This window comes from Ambystoma mexicanum, chromosome 3p (assembly GCF_040938575.1).
Source record: "Ambystoma mexicanum isolate Mex_15411 chromosome 3p, UKY_AmexF1_1, whole genome shotgun sequence".
Lineage (NCBI taxonomy): Eukaryota > Metazoa > Chordata > Amphibia > Caudata > Ambystomatidae > Ambystoma > Ambystoma mexicanum.
In genome coordinates this window covers 117515887-117531277 of record NC_090925.1, presented here as the reverse complement: position 1 = coordinate 117531277, position 15391 = coordinate 117515887, and the positions used below count along the sequence as shown (strand labels likewise).

Here is a 15391-nt window from a genome sequence, read left to right as displayed (position 1 = left end):
TCCCCACCTGGGCAACCTGTAGAAGAAAGATACAAGCCCAGTCCATATATTGTTCACACTTTCCAATAGTTCTGCAACCCCAAAGTTCCTGGCATTGTAGCGTTCCTCGTCGGGGAAATCGACAACCCTTCTTGAGTGTCCTCCCTTTCAGGCAGGAGTCACGGGTCGTTGAACGTCTGACGGAGAACAGGTCAAGCTACGACGGTGAAGTGGCCGCGTCGTTCCTAGCGATGCTCTTTGACGGAGAAGCGTAAACGTCCTGCAAAGAAGAGGCGTGCAGGGCACCTCGGTGTCAATAGTTCTGGACCGCAAAGAGTTGAAGAACTGTGGCCCAGCAAGGGCGTCGAGTCGTCGGCGTCTCTGTGGTCTTTGGGTGGCAGCAAACCCACCGGTGGATGCTCCTCAGCGCGTCGACAGTCAGGCCTTCTCCAGCAGGATACGGCGGCGACAATGCGGACTAGAGAGTCCTTGGATCAATGAAGTTCTTAGGCAACGGGAGCACCGTGGCTCCAGTCGGCGACGGCGGTCGTCGACAGTGGCGGACAACAGTCCGAGCGCTTCTCCTTGGAGTTCCGCAGCAGTCCCCGTATCGGGTCGGCAGCCTGTCGAAGGTCTGTCTACCAGGGAGCTTAGGCAAATATCAGCTGTGCACGATGGTCCCTCGTAGCTCGGGAAGAGGGAGCCTTACCAGGTCCTCTCTGGGTCAGTTCATGAAGCACATCAGCTTTCCGATTGCGAAGGAGAGCAACAGCAATTCTTCTGGTCCAGCAGGGCTCATGGTTAAGCTTCACTCCAGTTACTCGTCGTAGTGGACTTCAGCTTCTGAACATGATTCCTAGCAGTGAGAGGTCCCCAGATATACTGTTGATCTCCCATTCATTCCGCGGGGTCATACTCAAAAATCCAATCACGACTACGGGCATTCATGCAGGCCGGCAGCCAATCAGGCACATGAGGTATTCAGGCCATTCACTTCTCTCCAGACACTCACCACAAGTTATGTGTATTGGGACAAGTACCGAGCCATTCAACACTCCATGCTGCATTCATACCGGTTTCGAACAGGGCTGTCTCAACCATTGTGTCAATCACCAGATACTAGACAGCCACAACATCGAATGTATAATCGTCACACACTCCATTCACCAAGGTCCCACCCACAGGCGTACCCACAACATACGTTCGTTGAGAAGGCTCCAGCCAGTCTGGTCGGCACTTCCCCACACTACCATATACGGAACTTCCACACAACAGCCAGTCATGGGGAAGGGACAGAGGCAGGGCTTCCCGGGACTGCGCATTGTCGGGCCGCGCATCTAAGGTACATTCTTTTTTATTTTACATATACACCATTAGTGTTGGGGGTCCTTCTTTGACCCATGCAGCTTTCCCGTGAGCCCCCTACCCCACAGACTCAGGCACACACGTCGTTCAGTTTGGGCTCCCCGTTGCGCCGGGAATGCCCCCTTTATTTATAATGCATGCGGCGGCATGCAACGTCACGCCGCCGCGTGAACGTCCCTTAAGGGGGCAGCACCACACTCCTCCTTTTCCATGAGGACAAACAGTGTATTACCAGTCTCAAACAACAAAAACAACAAACAACAATACTATTTCCAAAAACTCCCACAACACCCCTTTATTCACAGCCACCCGGGATCCCCGTAACTATCACATGTGGTCCAAGGGCCAATTACGAAACATGTCCCAGCACGTAGTCGTCGAGGTAAGAGGGTTTCCGGCATGGGCAGTCCATCCGGCAGCACTCCCCGGACTGGGGATGCGGGCAGGGGGAGATTGCCTCCGTCCTCGTCCGGTACTTCCATCCTGTCAGGTTTGTGGGGAGGTTCAGTTCTGGGGTCCCCTAGTTTCTTAAAGAAACTCACGTTCCGGGTGACGGCCGACCTCCCGTCCGAGGCCGTCACCATGGACCCCTTGACAGCCACCACATCAAGTAGTTCAGTTTCATACGGGAGAGAGAGCTTTCCGTGGGGGTGTCTGTTCCTTATAAGCACCTCATCTCCAGGTTCTAGGTGTTGCCGGCGGAGTCCTCTTCTCGCGTTCTGTTGTTCCGTCTGCAGCCGGCGATCCAGATCCACCTGCTGATCATTGATCACAACGGGTCCTTCTCCCCCACCTCGGGCAGTAGCCCTCTGGGGCCCCGTTTGAACAGGGCCTCGGCTAGGGTGACTCCAGTGGAAGCGTGGGGGGTGGTGCGGTAGACTGGTAGGAACTGGTAGAGGGCCCTTTGCAGGCCCTCTAGGCCCTGGCCTTGCGCTATCCGGAAAGACTTATTAAGAGTTCTCATCAGCCTCTCGGCCTCACCGTTGGTCCTCGGCCAGAGCGGGGTGATCTTTCGATGTTGAACCCCATACTCCTCCATCAGTTCTGAGAAGCGTTCGCTCTGAAACGGCACCCCATTGTCCGAGCACAGGGTATGGGGGAAACCATGGGAGGCAAATACTTTCTCGATGGCCACCACCACGTGCTCAAAAGCTACTGAGTCAACAAACTCAACCTCTGGATAGCGGGAGTACTCATCCACCACTACTAGGAAATGTGTGCCCAGTGTGGTGGATTCAAAGTCTGCATGCACCAACTCCCATGGCCGCGTCCCCCAGGGCATTGCTTTAATTGCCGGCTCTCTTTGCAGCGGGGACGCCGCCTGGCACCAGACACATGTGGCAACAAAGTCATCGACCCTCCGTTCCAGCTCAGGGAACCACACTTTGAGGCGTAGTTGAGCCTTGGTCTTGGCGGCACCTTGGTGTCCATGGTGGGCCAGACTGATGACATCTTTGATCTTGGCTTGGGGCACGACTATCCAGTCACCCCTTAACAGGAGGCCCAACGCCGCAAACGATAGCTCTTCCCTCACCTTCCACAGTTGTTCCAGCCCCACCTTGGCTTCTTGCGTGCGCCCGGCCAGAGACTCAAGCATGGTTTTCCAGGATCCCTGCTGCATTGCGTGCTTCAGGATCTGAAAACACTTGTCCTGGGCTGCTGCTGCCTCCAGGTCTTCGAGGGGCATAGCATTGGGGGTGGCAGTCTCACCCACCATCCGAACGTGGTCATCCGCTTCCTCGGCACAAGTGTCTTGTTCCTCCTTACTGTCCACACCGGGATGCCTGGACAGGTAGTCCGCTGCATTGTTCCCACCAGGCCTGTATACTAGCGTAACGCCATACTCTAGGAGAGCAAGCATCCACCCTTCAATCCTTGCCGGTGGTTTGGATGAGGACCCCGCCAGTATGGGCAGCAGGGGTTTGTGGTCCATCACGACCGTCACCGGCCGGCCAAAGACGTAGAGCCTGAAAAGCCTGCACCCCCACATCACTGCTAGGGCATCCCGCTTTATCTGGTAGTAGCGCTGCTCAGTGTCGGACAGCGCCTTGCTGGCCTAGGCTACAGGGCGGACACTGCCATCCCGATCAATTTGTGTCAGTACGGCTCCCAGGCCAAACGGGCTGGCGTCCACGATGATCTCCGACGGGAGGGTGGGGTCGAAGAACGCCATGGTGTCCTCAGCTGTGAGGGCGCTCTTGACGTCTTTGAACGCTGCCTGTTCGAGAGGGCCCCAATGCCATGTTGTTTCTTTTTTCGTGAGGGCCCTCAGGGGCTCCGACATGGATGCTAGGTTCTGTATGAACCAACCACAGTACGTTACCATTCCAAGAAAACTCCGCACAGCCGACACAGATTCTGGCGGTTGGGCCTTCTTAATGTCCTGCACTTTCCTTGGATCTGGCGACACACCTCCTTCCTTGAACACAAATCCAAAGAATTCGATGGTCGGTCGCAAAAACCCACGCTTCTCCCTGTGAAGCGTGAGGCCCAGTGATTGCAGTCTCTCAAAAGATCTGGGCAGCTTGTGCAAATGGTCCACCTCAGACTTGGCGAACACTAGGATGTCGTCACTGATGTTTAGGACACCATCCAGGTCAGCGAGGGTACCCCTAATGATGTTTTGAAACACCTCCGCTGCCGATGACACGCCAAAACTGAGTCTCTTGTACCTATAGAGTCCACAGTGAGTAGTGAATGTGGTTACGGTCCTTGACTCCGGGTGCGGGACGACTTGGTGGTAGCCGTCCCGAAGGTCCAACTTGGAAAAAAAAACAAGCACCTTGTACTTCTGCGATGATGTCGTCGATGGTTGGGGTCAAGTGTCTCTCCCTTTTGATGGCCTTGTTGGGTAGCCTCATGTCGACGCATATTCGGATAGAGTCAGGTTGCTTGGGTTTCCTTGCCACCATGATTGGTGACACCCATGGTGTGGGACCCTCAACCTTCTAGATATATAGATTTATTAGATTGTCCAGTTCCTTGTCCACCTGCTCCCGGAGATGGAACGCAACCTCCAATGTTTCAGAGCTATGGGCTGCACAGATTCATCAATGTGCAGACTCACTGGGTCACCTGCCATTTGACCAATTCCTTGGAACAGGGCGGAGTAGCAAGTTATGTATGTCCTCAAGATATACAGAGAAGGCAAAACTGACGAGGCCTAGAGCCTCCACCGCAGCATAACTCAGGAGGGTATTTGTGCTCACCGGTGTGACGTAGAAGCGGGCTGTGATCTTCGAACCATCATGCTCCACCTTTACCACGAAAGCCCCATCCAGGGGGATTGGTTCCAACCCACTGAAAGCAAAGATGAGGGCCTTCGGACTGACCAGTTTAGGTGGTGTGTCCATTGCATTGTAGTGTCCACGGGCCATCATGTTGACCAACGCCCCCGTGTCTACGAGCACCGGGACGGGCGAATTGGCCACAGCTATCACACACCTCGGTTGGCGTCTGTTCTTTGATTTGAGATCCCCCACACTGGACACGGAGAAGATGTTCTCCTCTTCTTCTTTCTCCTCTTCCGCGGGGGCACCATCTTCGCCCTGGTCTACCTGAGCCACGTTTGGGGGGCGATTTTGTCGCAGGAACCCCAACCAAACTGGGCCTCTGGGCACCATCACCGACAGGGCTGCCTTACACACGCGGTAATAGTGATCCGCCAGTCCGCACCACCCGCAAGTTCTTCCCGCCGCTGGGCACTCAGCAGGGTTGGGCAGGTCGTAGCCACACTTCTGGCACGACTCACCAGCTCTCCCGCCCCTGTCATGGAAGCTGGTACCTGCTCTTCTGACACCTCTGCCACCCTGCCAGATGGCACATACCTCTTCCATCTTCACCGGGCGTGACCCAGCTTCCATCCTGGACGCCCGGGCCACTGACACCTCTTGGCAGTGCCCGAGTTCAAGGATGCGGGCGAGCGTAGTGCTTGGTTCTCTCAGCACCTGCCGTCTCAGTTTTCCTGATGAATAGTCCTGAATTAGCATAGTTCTGATCATGTCCTCTGAATCACCCCAGGCACATGCCAAGGACAGGCGTCTGAGACGGCCATAAAAAGTGTCCAGCTTCTCGTCTTCCTTCTGCCGTGCTGACAGCATTACGAACCTCTCATAATCGCCATTGGCGAGAGGCAAGAAGTGGTTCTGAAGGGCAGTCTTTGCCGCCGCATAGGTGACATCAGCTGGCTGGAGGGACTCGAAAATTTCTTGCACTTCAGGTCCAGCCGCATACAGCAGGGTCGCCAGTTTGCTATCATCATCTGTTTCCATGGTGGCCCTGAAGTACGTGTCCAAATGTTCCACCCGCCGCTTCCACCTGGGCCCCATGCTGGAGACATCAATCTCTGGAATGGGCTGTAGCGCCGCAGGGGCCCCCATTTGTGCAATGACTGGAGGAACTGGCTGCAGGACAGGTTGTGCCACAGGTTGGGGCAGGGCTTGAGGCGGCTGTTGGTCTGCGGGCTGCCCACTGTTCTGGTTGCCAGGCGCACTCATGGGCTAGAGCGCACAGGCACCCCCAACGTGAAGGGGGGGCTGCAACTCACCCAACAAGCACTGTCCCCATCATGGGCGTGGAGTGCACCAGTCCAAACACACACACACAGGAGTCACAAGTCCAAACCTGATGATGATGATCATCATGATGGGTAGCAGGGAATTGCCAGACCAATATTGTGCCCCATACACACACAGCAGCTGGGCATGATGATGAAAGTGACAATGAAGATGGAAGCCCTCAGCTGCATGAAATTGTGTAGCAGCAGTAATCCAGCATGAAAGTCCCAAAAATTGAGCCAGGGAGGACCGGGAGTTAAGCAGGCCTCAGCATCTTTCCCCCCCTTCCTCGCCTTCACTCGATGTAACTGACCCAAAAATAAAAAAATAAAAAAAATTCGGGCATGTGTGGGCAGGTACAGCTGCCCGCCATCAATGTTTCCAAAAATTAGGCATGGATGCCCCTCACGGGCCCTACCGGAGCTCCGCGAGTATCCACTGCCAGGAATCCCAAATGGACGCCTGCCCCGTGGCGTCTGCACGGCCTACGGCATGGAAATAATCTTTAAAGTTGTTCGTTCCGTGTCAAAAATTGAAAGATTCTTCACCACCGAGCCCGGGCAATGCACCGACCTCGTCGCCACTGTTGGGGGTCCCTCTGTGAACCATGCAGCGTTTCCCGTGAGCCCCTAACCCCACAGACTCAGGCACACACGTCCGTTCAGTTCGTGCTCCACGGTCGCACTGTTGCGGATGGGAATGCCCCATTTATTTATAATGCACGCAGCGGTGTGCAACTTCACGCCGCCGCGTGCGCATCCCTTAAGGGGGCAGCACCATAATTAGCACCCATGTAGAGAACTACACGGGTGCTAATGGCGATATGCCCCGAGCTGGCAGGCCCAACCTGTAGGTATAGGTAAGGGCTTGCCACCCTCGTTAAGGGACTGTCGCTGCATTCAGGCCCTTAACCTGGGCAACGGTCCATTACCTACAGGGTGCGCCCGCCACCTGGGGGCATATCGCCCCATTAAGAGCGAGCAATAGCATACTGCAAGTGTTATAACACATTCTTTACTGCAAGGGAGGGGAGGGGTGAGGCGAGATGGAAGGAAGGGGTGGGATGGCTGGGAGAGAGGGTTAGAGGAGCAGAAAACCAGGGTATTCACACAAAAAAGGCCCACAGTGCAGAGGATCACTTGGGAAATCTGATTTCTGCATAGGACAGACTACAACTGCAAGCTATCAATTTCCATACCTACCTGCCATAGATCTCTTACCTTTACAAATCCTTTGCATTTGAAAACTCTGTTCCCCCTTCTCCCAACTTCTCCTCTGACGCCTTTTTTCATTCCTTGGCAGACTACTTGCTGGATAGGCCTGCCGCGCCGCCCCAATATCGCACTTAACAGATGAACCTTAACCATCTTCATACCAGTAAGGTGGTGATTGGCGAAGCATAAAAAGCTATTATCATAACATAGATCTAGTACATAAAAACCTTTCTTTACAGTGCACAGTGTATACCTTCTGTCCTTCCAGTGTAATCTGCATGATATATTCCCACTATAGATCAGGTTTTAATTACTCTGTATGTGTTTCAACTGAGTCACCTCTCAAACATTGCACCCCATTAGTTTTGACCTTGGACAGCAGTAGCCAGGTCTGGTCTGCCCAAAGATTTCCCTTCTCACTTTCCTTTGCCACATTAAAGTAAAAAGAATATATATTGACAATGCTTTGGCACAACCAGTGTACTGCTGTATTGATTTGTTTACAATTTAATTGTTTTGAACCAAGATACATGATCTTTGTCTACCACATACTTAGGTCCCATCCCCACTGAAATGTAACATATTTATTTAAACATGGTCTTCTCTCTCCCTCTACAGACTGGCTTGAAACGATATCATCATGACACTGATTCACTGTAAAAATGGAAAACGACAATCAGACCGCGACAATCGAGTTTATCCTTGAGGGGTTCTTTGATTTTCCACAGCTACAAGTTCCGCTTTTTTTTGCTTTCTTGATGATTTACCTGTTATCTCTGACGGGAAACCTTCTTATTGTGGCAATTGTCTATTCTAGCACAAAATTGCACACTCCCATGTATTTCTTCCTCACAAATTTGTCCTTTGTGGACATCACTTACACAACAACCATTTTCCCACCAATGCTGGCTCACTTCTTTCTGGAAGGCACGCATGTTTCTCTTCCTGAATGCCTGCTGCAGACATATTTTTTCATGGCCATGGTGGCTTCAGAATTAATTCTTCTCGCAGTCATGGCATATGACCGCTACGTGGCCATCTGCAATCCTTTACGGTACATGGTCATCATGAATCAGGCTATGTGTATCCGGATGTCTGTGGGCACCTGGGCCCTTGGTCTCGCAACTCCTATATCGCATACTATAGGAGTTTCACAGCTCTCCTTCTGTGAGTCCCACATAATCAACCACTTCTTCTGTGATCTCACTGCTCTTATGAAGCTTTCATGCACGAGCACCCGCTCCGTCGAGACAATGACCTACATCATTGGTGCTTTCATCGCAATAGTGCCATTTGTCTTAACTGTCACATCTTACATCAACATCATCTCGGCCATCCTGAAAATCCGGTCTACATCAGGGAGGCGCAAGGCCTTCTCCACATGCGCCTCCCACCTCACTGTGGTCATTTTATTCTATGGCTCTATTTGTTCTACCTACATTCGGCCCACATCAACGTATTCAGTTAAAAGCAACAAACTATGGTCTTTGTCTTACATCGCCGTTACGCCACTGTGTAACCCCCTTATATACAGTCTAAAAAATGCAGAGTTAAAAAGCGCCCTGAGAAAGAACAAGAACAGAGCATAGGATATAAGAAACAACAACTCCTGACAAGATATCTTTTTATAGAAACTTTTCAAAAGTTAATGCTGTACATTTTTGATGATGCTTTCTAAAGGGTTGCACCCTCTATTGCTGCTTTTTTCTGTGTTACGTATCATTTTCCCTATTGCAGATTTTCCACAGAAATACAATTTTAGTTTGAAAAGTTGAATATTTTGTAGTTCTGTACTGGTGACAATACAGACCAGTATCAACTGAACAGACTTTGGCTATGAAATGTATTTACATATCTTTGCCCAGGTCGAGGCCTTATGAGGACTCTTGTCTTCGCATTGGTGGTTGGTAAAGACAAATACTGGATACATTGAACAGGCAAAGCCATTCATATGCACCTTTGAGCACACTGCCTTACGACTAAAGGATAGTAGCATGACATCGAAGAGGGACTAACACTAGATGGAAAAGACTCTTCATAATGATCTCTGCAATTAGCAACCACTTGGACATTGAAGACTATCCAGACTAGAATAGTGCAGGGAGTCTTGATTCTATTAAAGGCACGGATGCAAGCATTATACTTCACTTTCGAAGGGATTGTGTCCTCCGACGTATTCCTCATCTTAGATATCTCCTTCCAGCTCTGCTGGCCTCGGAAAATTTTTTCTCTAGAGGGCGCTGCGTGTCCACGTCCTCCGAGTCGATGTCCCTCGACAGCCGCCGTATCGACGTCGACGTCATCCTGCCTATAAAGGCCGCGCGCAGCGTCCGTTGCTCAGTTCCGTTTTTCCGCGCTTACTCAGTGCCTCGGAATACCGTTGCTCAGTTCTTGTCAGATTAATCTTATTTACCTCGAGTTATTCGATCCGTACTCGATGGCTTCCTCGTCGGAACCGACAACTCCTCGATCCGGCTTCAAAAAATGCTGAGATTGTGGGAAAAAGATGTCGCTGACTGACCCTCACAGAGTTTGTCTGTGGTGTTTGGTAGCTGAACATCATTGTTCAGAGTGCGAGGACTGTATGTCCATGACAGCTAAAGCCCTGAAGGAGCGTAGGGGGAAGCTGGAGAAAGGTAAGACTTTTAAAGCTTCATCTTGGTCGACGAAGTTCGCGCTCCAGGTCTCGGAGTGGGTCCCATCACTCCTCGAGATCGAAGCACTCGAAGAGGAGACGTCGAAGATCCCCTTCTCCGTCTTCATCTTCCTCTGTTTCGCGAAAAAGAATCCCTTGCCCCACGAAACATAGTTCCCGGGCTGAATGGGAGGAATTCCGCAAAAATATGATGAGCGTCTTCGAGAAAGCGGCCTCGACCCCCTCGAAGACTGCCGAGAGTGATGCTCTGGTCGAAAGACCCGAAGGTCAAAAACGCTGCGAGTCGCAGTACCCGGCGAAGAAAACCTCTCGAGCGCGTCTCGAACCCTCGAGTAGGACTATGACCTCCAAACCTTCCTCGAAGGTTCCGTCGACGCCGTCGACGAGGGTTCCGTCGACGCCGAGGTCGGTGTCTTCGACGCCGTTGTCGAAGGAACCTTCGACACACGGGTCTGTCGACTCAACGCCAGCTTCGACACCGGCGTCGATGCCAAGAAAAGTCACGGTCACAACACACCCAGTGACTATCCCCAGGTCCTCGATGGCGATGGCTTCGAGATTGTCGAGTAGAATCCCAATTCTGTTGAGGTCATCGAAGCCTCCGCCTTTGTTTTCGACGCCACGCTCGAAGCCTTCGACGTCGGCGTCGATGACATCGACGTTTTCGAGGCCGATAATGACAAGCTCGGCACTCTCTGCCCTGGAAATGGGATTTACTCCCTTTATGAGTTCAGAACAATTGAGAACTATGTCCTCAATTTTGGAAGAGGGTGAATTGTCTGAACAGGAAGACACCTTTGAGTTGCAGGGACCTGTAACCCCAATTAGAGAGGAATTTTCCTCTGAAGAACGCAGGTTAAAGGATCTTCATGATTCCTTACATGAGGCAAGTGGGTTAGACACTTCCCCTGAGGTGGAGTTTGCTAGGCCAGACCCGGGGGAGCATGCTGAAACCCCCTATAGAGCCTTAATGGCCAGGATCACAGAGTTCATGGGGTGGTCTGCACCTTCACAATCTTTCCAACAAGATGACCTCATGGATATTCTTGACAAAGGCCCACAGGAGGATCCTGTGGTGCCTTTTCATAAAGCTCTTCAGAGGAAGGTCATGACAAACTGGGAAACCCCAGATGTCATACCAGCAGTAAATAAAAAACTGTCTACTAAGTACAGGGTATCCTCTACAGACCCGGAATTTTTGTCTAAACACCCATCCCCAGAAAGTCTGGTGGTACAGGCAGCATCCTCTACCGATGTCAAGACGGCTTATCCTATCGTCCCACAGGACAGGGACGATAAAAAATATGATGCTATGGCAAAGAAAGTCTTTTCAGCATGTAGCATGGCGTTAAAATCTGTTAATGCTACTTGCACCCTTGCTAGGTTCAGCCATACACTTTGGGAGTGTGCTTCTACAGCGGCTGACTGCATCCCGGAGGGAGAAGAAAGGGATGCGTTCCTGAATATTATACAGGACGGTAAAGACGCTATGTGCGAATCCCTCCAGACGGGCATTGATTCGGCTGACAGTATCAGCAGAGCAATGGCAGCAAGTACATCAACCAGGAGATTCGCTTGGTTGAGAAAGTCTGGTTTTGCCCCAGATGTGCAAGCCAGGCTCTTGAACATGCTATTCGATGGCTCTTCTTTGTTCGGAAAAAAGGCGGATGACAGTTTGGAAAAACTGCAAACTTCAAAAGCAGCAGCAAAATCCCTAGGAGCTGCAATCCGTCAAACTCCTTTTCGTTCTACAGGAACCTCTGCGAGGGGCAAGTCCTTTCGCTTCTACTCCGCATTCGGAAGAGGTAGAGGACGACCGGCTCAAAGGGGACAAAGAATAACTACCTGAGGTGGACGGGGTAGATATTCAAAAGCCACAGCAACAGCAGGTGCCTCTTTACCATGGGCATCTGCATCAGCCGCCCCAAAACCACTCTGAGGACTTCCCTCACAGGACACCTGTAGGAGGCAGGTTGACTCAACATCTGGCGGTATAGCAGGTTATCACGTCAGATGCTTGGGCATTGGAAACAGTTGCCCAAGGTTACTGCCTGCCTTTCCTACGTATACCTCAGAGTCATCCACCGGGGATCAGCTCTCAGAAAGCTCCAGATCCGCTCCTCTTGCAGGAAATTTTGGACCTGCTAGAGAAAGGTGCCATAGAACCGGTACCTGTAGCGGAGAGGAACAAGGGCTGGTACTCCCCTTACTTTCTCATTCCAAAGAAAGACGGAGGACTGAGACCCATCTTGGACTTGCGAGAATTGAACAAATTCCTCAGAAAAGACAAATTCAAGATGGTCACTCTTTCTCAGATCCTCCAGGCCCTTCAGTTCCAGGACTGGTTGGTATCTCTGGACCTTCAGGACGCTTATTTCCATGTGCCTATCCATCTCAAACACAGGAAATACCTGAGGTTCGCAATTGGCAACTATCACTATCAATTTCGAGTGCTGCCATTTGGGCTGACCTCCGCCCCGAGGGTCTTCACCAAGTTAATGTCGGTAGTGGCAGCAAGTCTAAGGAGGGAAGGGATTCACGTCTACCCCTACATGGACGATTGGTTGATCAGGGCTGTTTCTTCGGAACAAGCTCAGATCCGACTAAATCACGTGTGCCACTCCCTTCACAGACTGGGCTTCTCCCTCAATTTAAAGAAGTCACAAATGATACCATCGCAGAGACTCCAGTTCATAGGAGCGATCCTGGACACTTCCCCGGGAAAAGCCTCGCCACCAGAGGTGAGGGCTCAAGATATTCTACAGATGGTTACCAAGTTTCAACATGCCCAACGTCTCCCAGCCTTCAACTTTTTGAGGTTGCTATGCCTCATGGCATCCTGCATTTTCCTAGTGCCAGAGGCTCGCCTGAGAATGAGATCCCTCCAGTGGGCACTGAGGACTCATTGGTCACAATTCTCAGGGAGAATGACAGATCTTCTTCAGGTTCCCGACAGAGTAGCTCGAGACCTTCAGTGGTGGGCCTGTCAGGAGAACATTCTGAAAGGAGAACATTTTTGGCAACCCTGGCCGGAGATAACAGTAGTCACGGATGCCTCACTCACGAGGTGGGGAGCCCATGCCAAGGACTTCACCATCAGCGGTCGTTGGTCTCCATCGGAGTCCAGACTACATATCAACCTGTTAGAGCTGAGAGCCATCAGACTTGCGCTGAAGGCGTCCCTGCCAGCTGTACAAGGGAAAAACGTCCTGATAATTACGGACAACACAGTGGCCATGCATTACCTCAACAAAAGAGGAGGCGTAGGATCACTACCCCTGTGCAGAGAGGCGATGCAGCTCTGGTTTTGGGCAATCCAAGAAGGAATCTCTCTATCGGCAGTTCACCTAGCCGGAGAGAAGAACTTGACAGCGGACGCTCTGAGCAGGCAGAGCACAGTCTCCCACGAGTGGGAACTAGCTCAGGAAGTCCTTCAAGAGATCTTCGCCCTTTGGGGAACCCCTCAGGTGGATCTGTTCGCCACCAGCGTTAACAGGAAATGCGATCTGTTCTGCTCAAGGGAATTTCCCCCGAGAGGAGCTCTGGGAGACGCGTTCATAGTGGACTGGGAGTTTCCGCTTCTGTACGCGTTCCCACCGGTCCCTGTCATTCCTCAAATGATCAGGAGGTTGAGGAGATTCTGGAGAACCATGATCCTAATTGCCCCGGATTGGGCCAGGAGAACGTGGTACCCGGACCTTCTAGACTTGTCCATCTGCCCTCCAATTCGACTTCCACTCAGAGGGAACCTACTCTCACAGAAGGGAGTTCTGGTTCTCCATCCAGACATCAAAACCCTCAACCTTCACGCTTGGCTTCTGAAAGGTTGAGGTACAAGGATTGGGACCTCCCTGATGATGTTATGGAGGTGTTTGTTTCGGCAAGGAGGCCAGCAACAAAGTCTTTATACCGCTGCCGTTGGAACAGATTTTGCAGCTGGTGTAGAGAACAGAATATCGACCCTTTTTCATGTGGTACACCAATGGTTTTGTCCTTCCTTCTATATTTGCCGAATTCAGGCCTTCAAGTTGGCACCATTGAGGGTTATCTCGCAGCGCTATCCATCTTTAAGCGCACTGCGGAAGAACCATCCTATTTCAAATTACCCTTGGTAATACAGTTTCTAAAGGGGTTAACTAATGTTTATCCCCCAAGACCATTCCAAGTTCCCCTATGGGATTTAAACTTAGTACTAACTTTCCTGATGGGCACACCTTTCGAACCTCTCCATTCTTGTTCGTTAAGATTCCTTACCCTTAAAACTGTTTTATTAATAGCACTTACATCTGCTAGAAGGGTGAGCGAATTACAAGCTCTTTCTTGTAAACCCCCTCACACAATATTTCACAAAGACAAAGTTGTCCTGCAAGTGAAGCCTAATTTCCTCCCAAAGGTGGTTTCGGAATTCCATATCACTCAGAAGATTACCCTACCATCTTTCTATCCTCCTCCTCATCCGGGGAAAGAGGAAGAGAGGTTACACAGGCTAGACCCTAGAAGGGCTTTAAGTTTTTACATCAGTAGACTAGCCAAGATAAGACAGGCAGACCAGCTGTTTGTAGGTTACACAGGTCACAAGCTGGGGTTACCAATAACTAAGCAGACCATTTCCAGATGGATCATTCTAGCCATTCTGGAATGTTATAAACTGGCAGGGAAAGAGCCCCCTCAAAACCTTAGGGCTCATTCGACCAGAGGTATTGCAGCTTCATCGGCCCTCAAAAGAGGTGTGCCGGTTAAAGACATCTGTGCGGCCGCTACATGGTCGTCTGTCCATACCTTTACACGATTTTACAACTTGGATTCCTCCTCCAGTCAAGAGACTAGGTTTGGAAGGGCTGTACTGCATTCTATTCATCAATAGAAGACAGCATGAAATCAGTACTCCCTCCTCCGATAATAGAATACTGCTATGGGAGCCTATCTAAGATGAGGAATACGTCGGAGGACACAATCCCTTCGAAGAACAAGTTACTTCTTACCTTGTAACGTTCTTTCAACGGGATGTTCCTCCGACGTATTCCTCATCGACCCTCCCATCCATCCCCGCAGTTCTACTTCCCTTGTTGTTGCAGCTTACGCTCCTTCAGGGTGATTAGTCTAGTCCAGAAAGAATTATTGTGGGCTACAAAACGGAACTGAGCAACGGACGCTGCGCGCGGCCTTTATAGGCAGGATGACGTCGACGTCGATACGGCGGCTGTCGAGGGACATCGACTCGGAGGACGTCGACGCGCAGCGCCCTCTAGAGAAAAAATTTTCCGAAGGCCAGCAGAGCTGGAAGGAGATATCTAAGATGAGGAATACGTCGGAGGAACATCCCGTCGAAAGAACGTTACAAGGTAAGAAGTAACTTGTTCTTCTTTTGCCACTCTCAACAGCAGTAAAAACAAACACTTTTTAAAAACTACAAACCAAACAGTACAACATGAAACATCTGAAGTACCGTAGTTTCTCTCGAAAAAGCCCTCTCTTGGCCACGGTACGGCCTCTCCTATCCATGGTCCTATAAGCCCTATCCCATTCTCATTCCTTCTTCTTTCTTTGATGAATGATGCCATCTCTTCCCTACACGTTCTCACGCTACAGACTCTCTGCCTCAACGAACTTGACAACTCCCT

General features: G+C 51.0%; 1 protein-coding gene across 1 annotated transcript; it reads left to right on the top strand.

The window, feature by feature from the left end:
• Nucleotides 1–7776: 7776 nt before the first annotated feature.
• On the top strand, nucleotides 7777–8703 carry LOC138579812 (olfactory receptor 5V1-like). The gene has a single exon (XM_069650041.1). It carries the CDS (start codon nucleotides 7777–7779, stop codon nucleotides 8701–8703), a length of 927 nt encoding a protein of 308 aa, XP_069506142.1.
• Nucleotides 8704–15391: the final 6688 nt, after the last annotated feature.